General features: G+C 41.1%; 1 protein-coding gene across 6 annotated transcripts in view; it reads right to left on the bottom strand.

The window, feature by feature from the left end:
• cnksr2a (connector enhancer of kinase suppressor of Ras 2a) overlaps positions 1-20,895 on the bottom strand; it is a 496,755-nt gene that overhangs the window by 320,020 nt on the left and 155,840 nt on the right. For all 6 annotated transcript variants that reach the window (XM_072584887.1, XM_072584893.1, XM_072584891.1 and 3 more), the window contains exon 5: positions 15,529-15,570. In XM_072584887.1, the coding sequence (XP_072440988.1) occupies positions 15,529-15,570 (42 nt within the window). The remainder of the gene's footprint in view (positions 1-15,528; positions 15,571-20,895) is intronic.

The raw sequence follows: 20,895 nt of genomic DNA, 5'->3' as shown, positions 1-20,895 counted from the left end.
AAGCTGTCCTATCATAGCCAACTCTGGACACTTGGATGAAAGTGAAAGCTCTGCAGAAAGGACATTAGAAATTTACCAAAATGATTCCAGGACGAGGGTTACCCTACTGTAGTAACTTGATTTGTTTTCCTTCTAGCAATGAACACTAAGAGAGGAATTAAAGAATTGTGTAAGGTTCGGAAGAGTTTATATTGTGTAAACAAACAGGGTTTGTATCCAAAAGCTGGATGATCAGAAGGCACACATTTCGAATAATTGGCAAAAGAGGCAGAGATGCAGCAGGAAAATCTTTTATACAATGGGAAGTTAGTATTTGAAGCGCAGTACATGTAAGAGTGCAGAATATTTTAAGGGTTAAAATAGAAGCTATTCACCCTTAGGATCTACCTTCTAGAGATTACAGAGTCTTCTGTAAGTCAGCAGAAACTAGTTGATAGCTTACTTGTAAACTATATATACAACACTGAGCTGAAAATGTGTTGCTGGAAAAGCGCAGCAGGTCAGGCAGCATCCAAGGAACAGGAGAATCGATGTTTCAGGCATCAGCCCTTCTTCAGGAATGATTCCTGAAGAAGGGCTTATGCCCGAAACGTCGATTCTCCTGTTCCTTGGATACTGCCTGACCTGCTACGCTTTTCCAGCAACACATTTGCAGCTCTGATCTCCAGCATCTTCAGTCCTCACTTTATCCTCCTATATACACAACACAGCAATTTGACTGACTCCCTTCAAATCCAGACAAGACCTCCTTCCCAAGTGATGGGACTCTCTCTGTGGGTAGTGTCATGATGCAGACATTAACCCTTTTAGACTCAATGTATGGAGATTCAGGAATCACTTTCAAAAGCGAATTGGATAGGCACACAGCTAAATCCCATATGCAGAAATGGCTGTTTCTTTGGGAGTACTGAATTAATGGATTGATATACCGGAAGGGACACACAAAGGATACCCTTGCTTTTCTTCCTGCTAGGCTAGACAGGGCCTCACATTAATATTTCATTTAAAAAAAAGTACCTCTAATAATTCAGCACTTCCTTAGAGCAGCAGTCTAGATTATGCACACAAATATATAATGTGGGGATTAAACCCAAAACCTTCTTAGTTGAGGACAAGTTGAGGAGGACTGGCACAAAGTTAGAGTTTGAAGTGATATTATTCGCAGACACAGAGATACACTTAATAATGTTCTCCTGGGTTAGGTTTCTGACCCTTAACTGGGCTCCTTTGACAGGGTCTAAAGGCACCACTTCAATGAAGCAGGTGTGGTTTTAAGTGGCTGAAAACATGTCAACAACTTGGAGACAGTCCGATCAAGATGAAGCAGAACCTTCAATATGCCATTACACTGAGTGGCAGAGCATCCTCTTTGCATCATTTCACATCGGGATTTTGTGCCTAGGTACCTTTGTACCTAACATGGTGTTGGAAATGGTGACTTTGTACACTTGTCATTGTACTCCTGCATCCCTGTGCTTGAGTATGTATGACAATAAAATCTAATTCCTTTCTTGACAGCTTCTGTTTGTCTTCAAATCCATCCACCTGCAAGACGGAATGATGGTATCAGCATCCGGTCCCAAAGTTACATTTAATGGATCTCAGTCCCCACATATTCTAAACCACCTCACTTTGCAAGTGAAGACTCCCTATAACTGACTCTCGAGTAATCATCATGAGAGGAAGCACAATTCTCAATCTTTTAAGACCATAAGACCATAAGACATAGGAGTGGAAGTAAGGTCATTTGGCCCATCGAGTCCACTCCACCATTTAATCATGGCTGATGGGCATTTCACCTCCACTTACCCGCATTCTCCCCATAGCCCTTAATTCCTCGTGACATCAAGAATTTATCAATCTCTGCCTTGAAGACGTTCAGCGTCCCGGCCTCCGCTGCACTCCACGGCAATGAATTCCACAGGCTCACCACTCTCTGGCTTAAGAAATGTCTCCGCATTTCTGTTCTGAATTGACCCCCTCTAATTTTAAGGCTGTGCCACGGGTCCTAGTCTTAATTTATGTTTGCCAGAAAGTCGATAATTCCATCAACTGGCAGTCTTAAAAAGGCCCAATTTTAACTATTGCCAGATGACGGATAGAGGGCAGGTGGAATGAGACCCGTTATCTCAGACCAAGACTCAAGCTTTTTGGCGGTCAAAGCCTTATTTCTGTTGCACCAATCAGTTGATTGCACCAGACAAATAATATTGCTGAAGATCACCTTCTGTGTGAAAGAAGGAAACAGGTCCAATCCCGCAATGAGCTCGTTGGCACTTGGAGCCCAGGGCAGAGATGGTGGATCACAGATGGCAGCCTGTTCATCATTTTCAATCCCTCCGCCACAGACAACAATGGCAGCAATGTACATCATTTTCAAGATGCACTGTCACAACTCACCAAGGCTCTTTAGGTAGCAACTTGCAAGCCCATAAACACTACCATCTAGGAGGACAAGGGCAGCACTTGCATGTGAACACCACCACCTGCAGTTTCCCCTCCAAGCCGCTCACCATGCTGACTTGAAAATATACCACCATTCCTTCATTGTTGCTGGGTCAAAATTCCTAATAATGTAGGTGTCCCTTTGCCCTAAGGTCTGCAGTGGTTCAAGAAGGCAGTTCACCACCACATTCTCCAGAGCAATGGTCTAGCCAGTGATGCCCACAACACATAAACTATTGATGTAAAAAGCGACAGTTTTATCTGGATAAAGTCATGATGAGTGCCTTTGGGACAGGAGTGAGATGGAAAGTCCTGCACTCTGATTTTCGAGGTACTACTGCCTCCATTCCAGTCCAGCAAACCGTGACCAAATTTCACTTTTGGCTTTTGACACGAGTTGCAGGCTAGTTATTGCAATATTACATCTCATAAGTTCTGTTGTGATTTAAATTTATATCACTGAGGTGGCTTAACAGGAATGCTGCATGTCAGTTTTGGAACCTCACAGTGTTCTACAAGATTTTCGACTCTGAAAGGTTTAATGTTGAGGAGAGCATTCAGTACCAGTCAATATGATGTTGTCATATGGAATTGAGTGGGAGAACAGCTGCGCTTCTCAAAGGAAATAGACATTTGTCTAAGTATCTTAGTCTCAATGTCTGTCATTCCAATGTAACTTGTAGCAGATTGCAATTATGCAACAAATTATAAGACAAGAGCCCTTCCTTGTTGGACTATCAAATGGTTTTTCTCTACCAGACCAGACCAGTGAGGTGTTGCAGATTGATTGATTGTACTTTGGTACATGTGACAATAAATAAATCAATGAAAATATTTGTTTACAAGCAATACACGCAGATCATAGTAAGCAAGGATGTACAGAACAAATGACTTAAGCAGAGGCATTGAGGTAACATTGCACAGGGCATACAAGGGAGATCAACATTAGCAAGATTGGAATTATTTGAGGCTAAAGAGTCCATTCATCAGTCTAATAACAGCTGGGAAGAAGCTGTTCCTGAACCTGTTGGTGCGTGTGTTCAGGCTTCTGTATCTTCCGCCTGATGGAAGAAGTTGTAGGAGAGCATTACTGGGATGAGAAGAGTCTTTGATGATGTTGGCCGCCTTTCCGTGGCAATGAGCCATGTAAATGGAGTTCATGGATGGAAGGTTGGCTTCCGTGATGGTCTGGGCTGTTCACAACACTTTTTGTAGTTTCTTATGGTGCGAGGCAGAGCAGTTGCCATACGAGGCCGCTATGCACCTGGACAGTATGCTCTCATTGGTGCATCCGTCGAAGTTGGTGAGGGTCCTTATGGACATGCAAAATTTCCTGAGCCGCCTGAGGAAGAAGAGGCGTTGTTGTGCCTTCTTGACTGTTGCATCCACATGGGAAGTTCAGGACAGGTTATCGGTTATGGTCACTTCGAGGAACTTGACGCTCTGAACCGTCTGGACTTCAGCTGTATTGATGTATATGGGTTGTGGTCTCCTCCATTTTTTCTGAAGTCAATGATCAGTTCTTTAGTTTTGCCGACATTGAAAGAGAGGCTGTTCTCACTGCACCACCATCACAAAACCCTCTATCTTCTTTCTGTATTTTGTTAGATATCCATCCTACTATGGTGGCGTTATCAGCAAGTTTATAGATGGTGCTCGTTCAGAGTTTGGCAACACAGTTGTGGGTTTACAGGGAGTAAAGTAGGCGGCTGAGGACGCATTCTTGGGGGGCTCCAGAGTTATTGAGTGTTATTATGATCCCAAACTACAAGGAGAATGATAGTAGCAGATGTATCTTTCTGCAAAATGACGGTGGTGAGCATCCATTATATAATGTACAGGAGTAACTATTTCCCTTTCAACTGATAGAAATAAAATATTGAGTAGCACAGAGGCTACAGAGAGTAGCACAGTCTGTCCTCAGATGTTGCCAGATTTATTGAGTATTAAAAGTCTTTTCTGTTTTGATTCCACTTCCTCCCATGACATTGATATATGGACCTCACTTGATCTTTAAGCCCTTGTGCAATGCTAGAGTAGCTCTATTGCAACTTGACTCCACATTACTTTCAACCAAAGAAATATGGTGGATGACATAAATGTCACACTGATATATGCAACTGAACAGTCTCTTGTGAATGATGCAACACTCAGGAGTTTTTGCCATGCTGCACGATTCAGTGAGTGTCCATTCTGAAATCCATCTAACTCAAAGGTAAATCTTATCTCCAGTCTTTAAGAATGTTGGACGCACGTTTCTTTACACAGACTACTGATACGTGCCACGTACGAACAACTCCGGTTCCTGCATGAATGCCGAAAGAATCAAATCCTTCCACCATGTGTCAGATACAGACCACCAGTCAACAATCCACAAGCCAGGGACACAGCCAGGCAGAATGGATTCAGGATGATCCAGGTAATGATTACAGACGCTCACAACCGACTACACAAATACAGACACGCTCAGACAACAACTCACCAGAACGAAGGACCCGATACCCAACATGAGCAAAACTAATGTAGTGTACAAAATCCCATGCAAGGACTGCACAAAACACTTCATCGGACAAACAGGAAGACAGTTAACGATCCGTATACATGAACACCAACTAGCCACGAAACGACACGACCAGTTATCCTTAGTAGCCACACACACAGACAACAAGCAACATCAATTCGACTGGGATGACGCTACCATTATAGGGCAAGCCAAACAGAGAACAGCCAGGGAATTCCGAGAGGCATGGCACTCATCCACAGACTCTATCAACAAACACATCGACCTGGACCCAATATACCGGCCACTACAGCGGACAGCTCGAACTGACAACCGGAAGCGGCAGAGACAGGCCACTATAAATGCCAGAGGAAACAGCACAGAAGCGCTTCACAGGAGGCTCCCAAGCACTGAGGATGTCACCTAGACAGGGGACGAAACGTTTGCAAGACAAATTCCCAGCTCGGCGTACAGAACCACAACAACGAGCACCCGAGCTACAAATCTTCTCCCAAACTTTGAACAATGACATAATGCTGGCTAATGCTCAGTGTCACTTCAAAGGACTGAGAACTGAAATATTTTAGTACAGTCTAGGAGATAAGTAGAGTTTAGGAGTATAGGTCGTTCTGCCATAATGTGTGTTTCGTTAATGCAAGTTAGTTGTAATGCCATTGACAAATTGAGGACACTGTTTCTAAAGTAGGCACTTTTAAAGTGTGCATTGGTTATAATACGATCCCATTAGTTTAAATGTTGTTGCTGTTATGCAATTTTCTTATAACACAGGATCGCACGCGAATGGAACAACCGCATTAAAGCAGAACTGACTGTATTGATCTAATTGAGGTGATTAAGATGCTTATAAGATTTGCAGGTTGATAGAAACTACTTTCACAGTTTAGGAGCAGTGGAGTTGAGAACAAGTGACCATTTTCTTGCAATTAAACCTTTCTTCCAGGGTGGATGTTAGCAAATATGCCTTCCCATAAATCCAGAACTCTGTCCCTCAGAGACCTGTTCAAAGCTGAGGTTAATAAATTTTTGTCAGCACAGGTTATGCAGAGATAAAGAATTGAACTAGTAAACAGAAATGGGATATAGATCAGCAATGATGATGGAAAGGTCTCAAGGAGCTGGATGGTCTACCCCATTCCTACTTTCTTGGGTAATCAATATTTTTGCAACGTTAAAACAGGGACTCTTCGAAATGAGCCCATTCACATTGAGAGTAGTGTCCAGCATTCCTTTTGTGTTCCCACCTCTTTCAGGTTATATTGAATAGTTTGAAGCAGCACTTCCTATAATGACGAGGAGGTGATGCTCCATGAATTGAACAGCAGCTGAAGACTTTAATGACTCACAGCATTAGGCCAGCAGTTCACTCAGATAACGAGCACTGGTGAACTCAAACTGTCATCCATCTGATAGACATACCTCTGGAACATGCTTATCCCTATCTGTCAGCCTGGAGGACTGGGTTCAAGTCTCCTCTGCTTCAGAATTGTGTCATAACATCTCTGAACAGACTTGATATAGATAGTATCTTAAAGCCCATTTGTGTTGAATGTGAAGCAGTATGACCAAAGATCTCAACATTTAAGCTTAGGCTGGTGTTGACAGCTTTGGCTACTCGAGAGATACAACTTCAGCATTTCAGAGACTGCAGAACACAAAGGAAGACAAGATATATCAGAGAGTGGCATTTTTGATCCAAGTAAGTATTACTGCTGTTACCAGAGAAGATATTCCTGAAATAATGTCCAGTGAAAATATACGGATTGCAATTAGAAATAAAAAAGGAATAATCACCTTGATGGATTTGTACTATCAACCTCCCAATAGTCAGAGGAAAATTGAGGAACAAATATGTAGAGAGGTCTCAGATACATGTAAGAATAATAAGGTTGTAAGAACAGATGATTTAAATTTTCCAAACATTGACTGGGTCTACCAATGGCTTGGATGTTGAAGAATGTGTTAGATGTGTTCCGACTAGAGAAGGAGCAAAACCTGACCTTCTCTTGGGTAATAAGACTGAAGTGACAGTAGGGGAACACTTTGAGTGTAGTGATCATAATTGTATCAGTTTTAACATTGTTACGAGAAAGGCGAACCTTTCCATAAAAATTGAAGATTTTAACTGGAATAAGGCAAATTTTAATGGTATAAGACAAGAACGTTCAGAAGTTGATTGGAGTAGACTGTTCACACATAAAGCGATGTCTGATGAGTGGGAGGCTTTCAAAAGTGTGATACCGTGAGTTCAGAGTCATTATGTTGCTGTTGGAGTGAAAGATAAGGCTGAGAGGATTAGACATGAATGGCAGAATAAAGTTATTGAGGTTCTCGTCAAGAATAAAAGTCAATCATATATTAAAAATAGATTACTGGGATCAAATTGAATCTTTTGAGTAATATGAAGAGTGGAGGAGCATTCTTAAGAGGGAAATCAGGAAGGCAAAGAGAGGATATGAGATAGTCTTGGCAAATAAGGTTAACGATAATCCAAAGAGATTCTACAAGTACACTAAGAGCAAGAGAGCAACCAGAGAGAGAGAGAGAGTAAGGCCCCTCAAAGATCAAAGAGATCATCTTTGTGTTGAATTTCAGGAGATGAGACAGATATTAAATTAATACTTTACATCAGTTTTTACTTTGGAGAAAGAAATGGAGGCTAGAGAATTCACAGAAATAGATATTGATGTTTTGAAAATTGTTCACATTACAGTGGTGCTAGAAGTCTTACAAAATATTAAGATGGATAAATCTCAGGACCTGATCCCGTGTATCCTGGGATGTTGTGTGATGTTAGGGATGAAATTGCAGGGCTCCTTGCGAAATATTTGTATCTTCTATTACTACAGCTGAGGTGCCTGATGAGTGGAGAGTGGCTAATGTTGCACCTTTGCCAAAGAAGGGACAGAAGGAGAACCCTGGGAACTACAGACCGGTGAGTCGGATTTCAGTGAAGGGTAAGTTGTTGCAAGTGATTCTGAAAGATAAGATTTACGTGTGTTTGGAGAGGCAAGAAATAATTAGGGATAGTCAGCATGGATTTGTGCGAGGGAAATCATGTCTCATAAAGTTGACTGAGGGCAGAGTCGCAGAGGTGCTTACTTGTACTTTAGTAAAACCTTTGACAAGGTTCTGCATGATAGACTAGTAAAGTTAAATCACACGGGATTAAGGAGGAGCTTGTCAATTGGATACAAAATTGGCTTAATGGCAGGAGACAGACAGTGATAGTGGAAGGTTGATTTTTTAGACTGGAGGCCTGTTACCAGCGGTGTTCCACAGGGATCGGTGCTGGGTCCACTTTTGTTTGTCATTTATAGAAATGATTTAGATGAGATTATAGAAGGCATAGAAGGCATAAGTTTATAGATGACACCAAAATTGGTGGTATGGTGGTCAAGAAGAATGGCATGTCAGATTACAAAGAAATCTTGATCAATATGGGTAAGTGGGTTAAAGAGCAGCAGATGGAGTTCAATCTGGATAAATGAGAGGTTTTGCATTTTGATAACTCTAACAAGGGCAGGACTTATACAATTAAAAGTAGGAGTTCAGATGTATATTTCTTTGAGGTTTGCATCACATATAAATTGAGTGATTAAGAAGCCGTTTAGCATGCTTGCCTTCATTGCTCAGACCTTTGAGTATAGGCATTAGGAAGTAATGTTGAGGCTGTAAAGGCATCGGTGAGACCTCTTCTGGAGTACTGTGTCTAGTTCTGGTCACCTTGTTAAAGAAAGGATACAGGAAGCTGGAGAGGATTCAGAAGAGATTTACCAGGATGTTGCTGGGAATGGAGTGCTTGAGTTATAAGTCAAGGCTGTATAAACTGGGACTTATTTCACTGGCTCATAGGAGGTTGAGGACTGACCTTATAGAGATTTATAAAATCATGATGAGTATTGATAAGGTAAAAGCAGGTGTCTTTTCCCAAGGGTTGGGGATTTTACAAATCTAGGGGTCACATTTTGAAGGCAAGAGGAGAAAGATTTGAAAAAGACATGAGAGGCAATTGTTGTTTTACACAGTGGTTCATGTGTAGAATTAACTTCCAGAGAAAGTGGTGAAGGTGGGTACAGTTTCAAGGTTCAAAAGATATTTAGATAAGTACTTGAATAAGAAATCTTTGGAAGGATTATGGGCCAAGCACAGGCAGGTGAGACTAGTTTAATTTAGGATTGTGGTCAGCGTGGACTGTTGGACCGAAGGGGTTGTTTCCTGTTTCCAGGGTGCTGTCTGACTCTATGTCTCTTTCTGAAGTTGAAAACTGAAAGTTAAAATATTAGGTTGCAAACAAAACCTTGTACAAACAATGAGGAATGATTTTGTGCTGATACAGTAACAATACTTTGAAAACTTGTTTATCAGAGTTGGCATTGCACATGGGAGCCAGAGTAGTATTTAATGCTCAGCACTTGCCACCTGGAAGTCAAATCGCTTTTTTAACTCAAATGCACCGCACAAGGTGGATAATCAAAGGAAATCTCACATCTTGCAATGATGTGCTTCTGAAAGTCTCACATGCTGACTAATGAAGCATAAATAACTATTTCCATTCCTCAATTTAGCATGCCTTTCAGGTAAAAGTTTCAACTGTAATTGTTTCTGCATGTACTTTATGAAGTGAACTGTGATTTTATTTTGCTGAAGCCAGTGGCTTTTATTGTCATAAAACAATGTCAGTTAGGCTGTGTGCCAAGATAGATTTAGAGGTATAATCATAAATAATGTGATTTTTTTGTCCCCCCAAACAGCTTGACAGCAGAGGAAACTGACAGCTTTGAGTCCTCTGTGGCTCAAATAAGATGATTTTACCTGTTGTTGAAAATCTTGCTGTCTTTCCAGTCTTAATGTGAATTCTTCTTTAGGTCGTTGTGCAGGAATATAATAAATAAAACAAGGCAAAGTCTCCTACACCTTGTACAAGTACATATATATTTAGGTCAGGCAGCATCCGAGGAGCAGAAAAATCAACATTTTGGGCTGGATCCCTTCATCCTCCGATGCTGCATGACCTGCTGTGCTTTTCCAGCAACACACTCTCAACTCTGACCTCCAGCATCTGCAGACCTCACTGTCTCTTACATATACATTTAGCCTGTCGAAGATTTCAGTAATAGAGTCAGAGTTGTACAGCACAGAAAGAGACCCTATTGTCCAACCAATCCATGCCAAACATCCCAAACTAAGCTCACCCCACCTGCCTGCTCCTGGTCCATATCCCTTCAAACCTTTCCTATTCTTGTATCCATCCAAATGTTTTTTTAAACATTGTAATTGTACCTGCATTCACCACTTTTTCAGGAGGTTCATTCCACATGCAAAACACCCTCTGTGTAAAATAAAATTGCCTCTTTTATGTCTTTTTAAAATCTCTCTCCTCTCACCTTAAAAATATGCCCCCTTGTCTTGAAATCCCCCATCCCAGGGAAAAGACTACAATTAACTCTATCTACGCCTCTCAATATTTGATAAACTTCTATCAGGTCACCTTCAACCTCCTAAGCTCCATTGAACAACATCCCAGCCTATCCAGCCTTTGATAATAACTCAAGCCTTCCAGGTAACATCTTGGTAATTCTCTTTTGAACACCTTCCAGCTTAATAATATCCTTCTTCTCACAGGGTGACCAGAACTGGACACAGTACTCCAGAAGAGGCCTTACCAATGTCCTGTACAACCCCAACAAGACTTCTCAACTCCAATACTCAAAGGACTGAAGGCAAGCACGCAAACACATTTTTAACCAGCCTATGTGACGCAAATTTTAAAGAATTATGTACCTGAACCCCGAGGTCCCTCTGTTCTACATGCTACCCAAGGCCCTACCATCAATTGTATATGCCCTACCCTTGTTTGTTGAACCAAAATGCAATACATCAAATTTATCCAGATTAAACTCCATCTGCCATATTTCAGCCCATTGACCCAATTAATCAAGATCCTTTTGTAATCTTAGAAAACCTTCTTCACTATCTACTATGCCACCAATTTTGGTGTCATCCGCAAATTTACTAACCATGGCTTCTATACTCTCATCCAAATCATTTATATAAATGACAAAATTAAAGAGGACCTAGAACCAATCCCTATGGAACACTGCTGATCACAGGCCTCCAGTCTGAAAAGCAACCCTCCACCATTACTCTCTGTCTCCTGCTGTTAATCCAATAATGTATCAACCAGCAAACTCACTCGGACTCCCATGTGACCTAACTTTACTAATTATTCTACCATGCAGAATCTTGTCAAAGGCTTTGCTAAAATCTGAATAAACAATGTCTACTGCTCTGCCGTCATCCTTCCACAAACTCAATCAAGTTTGTGAGAGACGATTTTCCTCATGCAAAACCATACCTAATCAATTTTCCTCTCTGAATGTCCATAAATCCTATTTTTTTATAATCACCTCCAACAACATACACCAAAACTGAAGTCAGACTCGCAGAGTTATAGTTCTCTGGTTTCTCCTTACAACCTTTCATAAACAAAGGTACAATATTAGCAACTTTCCAGGCATCAGGCATCTCACCCATAATTATAGATGATGCAAATACTTCTGAAAGGTATCACGTAATTTCCTCCCTTACTTCCCACAACATTCTGGGATACATTAGATCAAGTCCTAGAGATTTATCCACCTTTATATTCCCTAAGACCTCCAGAACTTCCTTTTCTGTAATGTGAACTGTTTTGAAAACATCAAAGTTTATTTCTTTGTAGTCTTTAGACTCCACTTCTTTCTCCAAGTAAAGACTGATGTGAAATATTCATTTAGTATCTCTCCCATCTCCTGTCTGGAAAGAACCAAGAACTTTTATCTTGAAATAGAATGAATCTAAGTAAAATCTCTAAGTTTCTATATACAGAAGTTTGAAGTTTACAGGTGTTTCAATGGAGATAACATAAGAAAATCATAAACAGAAGCATGAATAGCCATTCATCCCCTTGAGGCTGTGGGTGACTTAAAACTCCATATAAACTGAAAATATCAGATTGGCAATGGTAGCCTGGATGAGTATGTCATAGAATGCTCTCAAGACAGTTGCTTAGAATAGCACATTCTGGAACCAGACAGCACATTTTGCCAGATGTGGTTTTGTGTTATGTGACAATTAATTAATAACCTCAGAGTAAAGGCACCCTCTGTAGCAGCAATCATAACATGTTTAAATTTTATATCCCGTTTAGAAGGGAGAAGCTTGGGTCTAAGACTAGTATTTTAAACTTAATGAGGGCAACTAAGTGTGTATGAAAGCTGAGTTAGCTGGGGGGAACTGTGATACCAGGATACAGAATAGATGAGTTGAAATGCATTTGAAGACTTTCAAGGTTATATTTCTAAACATTCATCATATTTCTATGATTTAGAAAAAAAATTAAGGGAGGAATTAACTATTTGTGATTATCTAAAGAATTTAAGGAAAACAGGCTTGAGGGGCCAAAAGACTGACTTCTTCCCGTATTTCGTACATTTCAATGCATTGTCAATAAATTTGGCTCGTGTCCAATAGGTCTCTTCATTCACTCATGAATAAAGATTGTAAACAGTTGAAGCTCAAACCTGATTACTGTGGTACTCTATTAATTGCAGTTTTCCAAGCTGAAAATAATCAATTTTCCTCTTTGTTAGTCAACCTCCCATTCACTCAGACATACTAGTCCCAACACCATGAGCTGGCAAGACACCTTGTACTGTTGGCTTTTATGTGGATCTTATCAAATACCATTTGGTGGTCCAAATACATAACGTCAACTGGTTCCCCTTTATCCACTGAGCTTATTACATTACAATTTTCTAAATTTCCTGTCAAGACAGTACTTCCTTTATAATGGATTCTAGTATTTTCTCAATGTTAGGCTAATTGGTTTCCATTGTCCTGCTTTCTGTCTCCCCAATTTCTTGATCAGAGACATAACATTTCTGGATTTCTAGGTTGCTGGGTCCTTTTCCAGAATCAATGGAATTTTGAAAGATTCAAACAATGCATCCACTAACTCTGTGTCTACTTGTTTTTAAGATCCTAAGATGCAAGCCACCAAACCCAGGGAATTTATCCCATTAATTTCCCTGACATACCTTTTCTCCTCTGGTGATAACGATTTAAGTCCCTTCCTGCCCATTGTTCTTGTTTATTTGCCCTATTCCTGGGATACTTTTAACATCTTTTACTGTGATAATAGGACAGACCTAAAATACTGATTCAAAATAGAATTCATTTCCTTTTTATTGCCCATTTGTAATTTCCTAGTCACATCCTTTAATGAATTACACATTACAATCTTCCTTTCATTTTATATACCTAGTGAAGCTCTTATTGTCCATTTTTATATTTCCTGATTGTTAGCTCTGATTATAATTTCTCCCTTTCTAAAAAATTTCTAAATTTTCTGGTGAATTGTGGCCTACCACTAATTTTCACACCATTGTAAGAATTTTCATCCAAGCTGAAGTAATCCTTAACTTCCACAGTTAGTTAAAACTGATTCATGCTTCTCAGAGTTTTTCATTTTCAATAGAATCTTCCTTTGTTGCGAGTTACGAAACATCTCCTAACTGTCTACCACCTATTATGCTACACCTTACCTTTTAAACTACTGTCCTAATCAATTTCTAATGAACCTGTTTTGATACCTTTATAATTGCCCTCATTCAAGATTAGTCAGCAGTTTCAGACTCAAGTTTCCCAGCCTCAATCTGAATGTGAAATTCCACCACATTTTAATTAGTCTTACCGACAGGTTTATTTACTGTAACATTAGTGCTATTTCAATACACATTCCTAGATCTAAAACAATCTCGTCTTGAGTTTGTTCCAGAACTTAGGGTGGCACGGTGGCACAGTGGTTAGCACTACTGCCTCACAGCGCCAGGGACCGGGGTTCAATTCCCGACTCAGGCGACTGACTGTGTGGAGTTTGCACGTTCTCCCTGTGTCTGCGTGGGTTTCCTCCGGGTGCTCCGGTTTCCTCCCACAGTCCAAAGACGTGCAGGTCAGGTGAATTGGCCATGCTAAATTGTCCGTAGTGTTAGGTAAAGGGGTAAATGTAGGGGAATGGGTGGGTTGCGCTTCGGCGGGTCGGTGCGGACTTGTTGGGCCGAAGGGCCTGTTTCCACACTGTAAATAATCTAATCTTATCTAGCCAATTTGACTCTTCCAGGTGATATGACAGCCACTCATTCCTGCCTTTACTTCCAACCACTGTGCACACATCACTTGCCAGCCCAGAATCACTCTACCCCACAAACAACAGTTAACTTTTCTTGGAGGTAATCCTCCATCCTGTAACAGCAGTGTGTCTTTTTATCAATAGTAGCCACATGATCCGACCATGGCCGAACTGTCGACCTCTGACCGACCAGCCACTTTTGGCGGCTGAGATCCCTTGTCCTAGATCTTGTTCCTGCCAACCACCAATCAGCCACCTGACAACCGGAAGATCAAATAGGCTTTCCCATTTTCATAGGCTGCGCGTTTCCCTCCTCCAAAATCTGGAATTTCCCAGCCATTAACTCTGTTTTTGACCAAACCGTATGCCAGCACTTTATGCTTCTATTTATATTTCCAGCACAAACGTTTTTTTGCTTTTCTGCCCCTTCTTCCTGCTACATTATCATCCCTGAAGCCTGTCCTGTCACACTTCCCTTTACCGACACTGTCTCTTGAAAATTTAACCCACAAACACAGGAACTGTTTCCACATATACATTGATGATATATAGCTTTACCTCTACACTTAAATTCAATACAAGACATTTCTCACTTCATTTGATCAAATATATTTCTGTCTGTCTATCATTAGGCCCTGTTAGAGGCATTAGATCTTTCTCTTACATTTTGGAAAATCACAACTAAAAACTCTGTTCCCTTGTTACCAACTGTCATCTCGCTAACTGCTTGCTTATTTCATACAAATTCATGGGTAACCTCCATTACCCTTGAGCACCAGCAGAGCTTCATATCTGCTTTATGATTTCCGCTACACTGCCTATCTCTGGACCTAGTTCAATCCCTGCTAATGAAAATATAAATAGGCCAATTACATAAGCAGTTATTCTCCTGCCAGTCCCCAATCCATCCATCTTCACAAACATCAACCTATTGAAAGTACCTATTCCCACTTCTTGTCATTCACAAATTCCTGCTCCCTGAATTCCTTTGGTTGGTCAATAAACCTCTCATTACCTGCCTCAAATATTCCATCTAAAATCCTGGTTCACTTGAAATTTCTCCACAGCCTTGTGCCTCTCTTGCACCTCAACATTCTCGAGTCATACTTTTTGTCGTACCCTTCTCTCCTCTAACTTTGCAACTGGCCTTTCGCAAAGTTTTCAGTCATTGCTTTCTAATTTTGGAGCTCCTTCTCCACCCTCCTTTAATATCTTTCTGAAAGGTCACTTTTCACCTTAGTCATAGATCACTTAGCTTTAGGGCTTTTCCCCTTTTTATTCCTTTATCAAGTACTTTAAGATAACTCATGCAATAAACCTTGCTGTACAAATGCAAATTGTGAAACTGTTACTGTTTGCTTTGTACAATTCAAATAAAAAGTAATAGACTCACCACATGAAGAATCTTGTTTTCAGTTTCATAGACGGTACAGTCCTGCCGAGAAAGATTAAACAGGAGAGTTATGACAATTGACAGTTGATTAGTTAAATCCCAGACTCAGAACAAAATAAAGACTGACAATTTTTTAAATGATTTGTGGAATCATATAATGTCACATCACAGAACGTTGCCACTGAACTCACCATTTCCACGGCAACTCTTCACTTGATAGTTAATTAAATAAATGGATTTGAGCAACTTATATTTTGTTGTAAATACTGTGATCCTTTACATATTTGGCATCAATATTGAGAAATTGCATTTTTTTGTTCAATTGAGCACTGTTAATTCTCAAGGCTCCACGGCAGAAGCAAATGTTCATGCCACTCCGATACTTGTGAAGTACAGGAGGTTGATGACTGGACAGTTGCTTAAATCATGGTGTTGATGCTGAATTTGATTTCCTCCAGAGGGACAATTAAACCCAGATCATTGAAGGAAGAGACGACATCACAATGTTTAGTTGGCCACCCCAAGAACAACACACTTGTTTCTATCAACATTCTAGCCTTTTCACTGAGGACGTGTTTAGTGGATTATTGATAAATGAGGCCAAGAGAAACAAAACCTATAGGGGAAGAATATCATTTAGCAGCTAGTAGCATTTTGCAACTCAACTGATCAAAGTTGTGATACAGAGACATGGAGATATGCTAAACAGGTTAACAACTGTGAGCAATAAAGGAAATTACACCGGAGACATATGTTCATTCCAAAGTAAACTGGTGATTGATACCTCTGCATCACCCATAGGCTTCTGTGAGCGTAAATAAGTAGTGATGGAATTAACAGAGATTTACTTTGTCGTAAACACTGATCCCAGTTTACATTCTCTTTTACAACATACACCAGGAGCAATTTTATTGAGCATGACATTTTAGTGTGTTTTACTTTGAAGCTATTTTCAGCAGGATTTAATTGCATATATACAGTTAGAAGATCTGGCACCTTTCTTAAGCTTCAGCATGGTAAGCTCAAGGTTGGAACCAGAAAGAGATCTGAAGCAGTTTCAATAGCGCACTTGCACCAGTAATTTAACCTTTCATAGAAGGTTGTGCAATCAGAATAAGCAAAAAAGCATCATTAATTAAACATCTGATTACAGAATTGGTATTTCAGAATTGTTTTTAACAGAATCAGTAAGGGATTTGCTAAGGATTGGAGAGTCTGATATGCAAGGGTGTAGTTCACTATTAAAAATAAATGTACAGAAGGTAATACCTAGGAATAATTTCCAGGAAATAATCTGAAGATTTTACATCTTGAAAGATAACTTCTAAATTGGTAAAATTTATTAAGAAAATCCTTGAGAAAGGAGGGTACATTCTCCAATGAAACAAGAGTTAAAAAAAGGACTGAGGATGCTGGAGGTCTGAAATGAAAACAGAAACAACAACAAAAATTGCTGTAGAATCTCAACAGGCCTGGCAGTATTCATGGGATGAACTGAAAACAAAAGAAATGCTGGAAATCACAACTGGTCAGGCAGCATCCGCGGAGACAGAGCAAGCTAATGTTTCAAAACTGGATAACTCTTCCTTCAAAACTGTTAGTAGCCAGGAAAAACATGTGTGTGTGTGTGTGTTTGTGAGAGTGTGCGAGAGTGTGTATGTGTCTGAGAGAGAGAGAGTGCATGCAAGTGTGTGAGTGAGAGTGTGTGGTTGCATGAGTGTGTGTGTAAGAGAGAGAGAGTATGTGTGTTCGTGCATGTGTGTGTGTGTCTGCGAGAGTGTGTATGTGTGTGAGAGAGTGTGTACAAGCAATGTGTATGTGTGAGTGAGAGCGTGTGCGTGTGTGTGTACAGCAGATCAGGACAGAAGAAAAGCTGAATAAGAGGTAGGAAAAGCTAAGACTGAGTAAATGGGTTAGCTGTGCTGAATGCAGCCCAGTATGTGTGATATTGGGTCTAGGGGTACATGAGAATGGCTGACTGTGCTAAAAGCAATTCATGTCATAACAACACTGAGTGTGGAGATGGGTTAAAAACAGGGAAGGATGGAATCAAGCTGCAAAGTTCCTTAACTTGATGCTAACTCCTAGAGACTGCGGGGGTGCCCAAGTACTTTGAGCTTGGGCTGATGCTCACTTGAGCACTACAGCAGGCCTGAGACAGAAATGTTGGTGTGTGTGTGCTGAAGTGGCAGGCAACTGGAAGCTCAGGGTCATTGTTTTACAGACAGAGAGTGGGTATTCTACAAAGTAGTCACCCAGCCTGTGTTTTGTCTCCCCAGCATCTCCCCAACATGATTTCTCCAGTAATTTCCACTTTTTGTGGGTAGACTGTTTGGTCAGTTATGCCATTATGTCAGTGGAGAAATAGGTGTCGTCAATCACAAAGGTGGACTGGTGTTTCTGATTTCAGACTCCCCACCCATTTAAAATCACAGTAATTTGTGGTTGAGTAATGTGCTGGTGCAGAAATTCCTATCATTTGACAATTTAACAATATGAAAAACTAAGTTTTGATACCACTATTTAGATTTTAATGTATTTTCCAGTGTACCTGCCAAAATCTGTAAAATGACCATCTGACTTTTTTGAGGAACAAGATTCAAAGAGCTGGATTTGCGTGTATGCTATCTGTGCATCTATTCCTTGTCTTTTAATATTTTGCCCATCTGCTATCTCTTCCTGCCACACCATTCACAGAACACCCTTAAATCTATTGAGGCTCTTTATTTATTTTTATACCTCCTGCAGCAGGTGGATGTGGGTTGGCTCAGGCAAGATGGTTAACCAAGAATATCTTCCCTTCCCCCTCTGCCTTCCCCATGACTGTCCCCTTTGACAGTCCTTGGGTGCACCACTCTCCCCACCAACACCCCCCCCCCCCCGAACCTTCCTCTGCAACCAGAAAAGATGCAAAACCTGCCAAAACACCACCCAGGGCCCCAAATAGTCCTTCCAGGTGAGATAGAGGTTCACCTGTCTCTCCTCCAACCAAGTTTACTGCATCATGTACTCCCAATATGGTCTTCTCTACATTGGGGAGACCAAACATAAACTTAGGGAACGGTTACCAAGCATCTCAGCCAGGCCCGCAGGGGCTGACCAGACCTCACAGTCACCTCTCATTTCAATTCCCCTAACCACTCCCTTTCCGACATGACCATCCTTGGCCTCCTTCATTGCCAAAATGAAGCACAGCGCAAATTGGAGGAACAACACTTTATCTTCCGCCTGGGCGGCCTACAGCCCAGAGGACTCAACATTGATTTCCTCACTTTCAAATAACCTCCCTTCCCATTCCCTGACTCCCTTCCCAGCCCTTCCCTCTCCCTTCCACTGCTCTCTGCCACCAATCAAATCCATTCCTCCCATTGACCAACCAGGTTGTACCCTCTACCTGTCTCCACCGATCCCCACTTCATCACCTTGCTCCTGCCACACCCGTTATCTGCAGCTCGCCCCACACCTACCCCAAGTCCTAAAGAAGGGTTACACCCGAAACGTCGACTTCTCCACCTGATGCTGCCTGGCCTGCTCTGTTCTTCCAGCCTCCTGCCTGTCTACTAAGGTGGGTAGCCCAGCAGCTTTCACTGAACACGTTCCTGTTGGGTATAGGAGGAGAAAGGAGATCCCTATGCTCATTGGAGAGGGCCCCACAAAACAAAGACCAAACATTTCCCCTTTCACCCATCCCTCCACACAACCAGTGCCCAAATCTCCAGCCACCGTCTGATTGGGTTTCTCAGCTAGGCCCATCCCAATTAATGGACTTACAGTATTCGGAGTCCGGGCTCCCTGGAATTTCTTTCTCAGGGACTGACTGCAGTCCCAGCAGTGGTCACCATTTGAACCTGGTGCTGCTGGAACAACAGAGCTGCCAGCCAATAAGGTGCGTCCATGCTGTCCAGATGGAGACGGAAGTCCCACTCAATCAACTGAAGGCAGCTGCCAGTGCTGGCATGATGGGCTGAATAGCCTCTTTCTGTGCCTGAACAATTGTGCGAGACTGAGTCATATCTCTGCGGGGCATGTGATTTCTGAGTCGATGGAGTTGGGATAGATGATACCCTGTAAACTCCAGCCCAGTTTTGCCATGCTACAAAATTATTGCATGGTCTACCTGATCATTTTCTGCTCAGTTTCTACGTCTGCTAAGGACTCTTTGGCACTTCTTGATTTTCTCTCATGCTATACCAGCTGCCTCAACTGCTTTGTATTCTTTCTGGTTTTCTTAATATTCCTGACTTTTAGCCATGGGATTATTTACCGCCTGCAATGAGATACTGGGTTGAAATCATTGTTTTGCCAATGGTATCACCTCCAAAGTCTGCGGGCTGTTGAGATAACAGTCCTGGGACAATCATGTTATACCACACCTTGGGTACTGTGCCCCAGTCTAGTCAATGAGACATAACAATCAAATTTAACTTCCAATTTCAAATTTCAAATGCAGTGCAGACAAAAGGCCATTAAGACTTTTCCCTGATGTTACGGAGCTTCTGGGAAACAGAGGTAAAAACTTGAATTCTCAGCTTTTGGAACATCATAAACGGTGGAAATCCAGAACATTGCTCCAAGCTAAGCCATTAAAATTGGACAATAGATTCAAACTAATAAAAGAAAAGTTCAGAATTAACATCAGGAAATCCATCCTCACACAGGATATGGCCAGGGCACGGAATGCATTCCCATCAATGACAATGGAGCTAAAACTCTGGAATCATTTCACAAATGAATGTCTATGGTTATGTAAGTGTTTTATGTTTGCATCAGGTAGGATGAGTGGAATGGTTTTTTCATTCACTTCAATGTCATGGTTCATTTTGAAGGTGGTTTAATCATCTATTCCACAATATGTGAAGGCAGATGCTGCATTTACAAAATAATGTTGAATCACCATTCCTGGTTTCACATCAGCAAAGTACATTCAATCCCCAAATTATTCCTTTTCTCTTTCTCTCACTGCTTCCATGACTTTGAAAAACACTTAGATTTGGTTCAGCGTATATAATTAGGCTGACTAAACTGAATTCTGGCATTGTAATAACAATGCAGCCCAGTTGTCACAGTATTTAATAGTGACCACTTATTTCTGTGACTTTTTAAACTCCTCATCAATTGGCTTCCCTCTGCTTCTGAATGGAATATTATTTTCGAAGGTGTAATTGCATGTACATGGGGTAGCTGTGTCCTGTCAAATGAGGAAGCTGACCTGATATTCATCCTCATTAGTTTGACATTACAGGCAAACAGAAGGCATTAAAGCAGGCAAAACCTGGTAATCTTGATTCTGAACATATAACCAAGATTGAAACACTGCAATACTTACTCACCTGAATAATCAGATCAAGACACTAATACTAAGTGATA

This window comes from Chiloscyllium punctatum, chromosome 15, assembly GCF_047496795.1.
Source record: "Chiloscyllium punctatum isolate Juve2018m chromosome 15, sChiPun1.3, whole genome shotgun sequence".
Classification (NCBI taxonomy): domain Eukaryota; kingdom Metazoa; phylum Chordata; class Chondrichthyes; order Orectolobiformes; family Hemiscylliidae; genus Chiloscyllium; species Chiloscyllium punctatum.
Note: the sequence above shows the minus strand (reverse complement) of the source record. Positions and strands in the feature narration are given on the sequence as shown.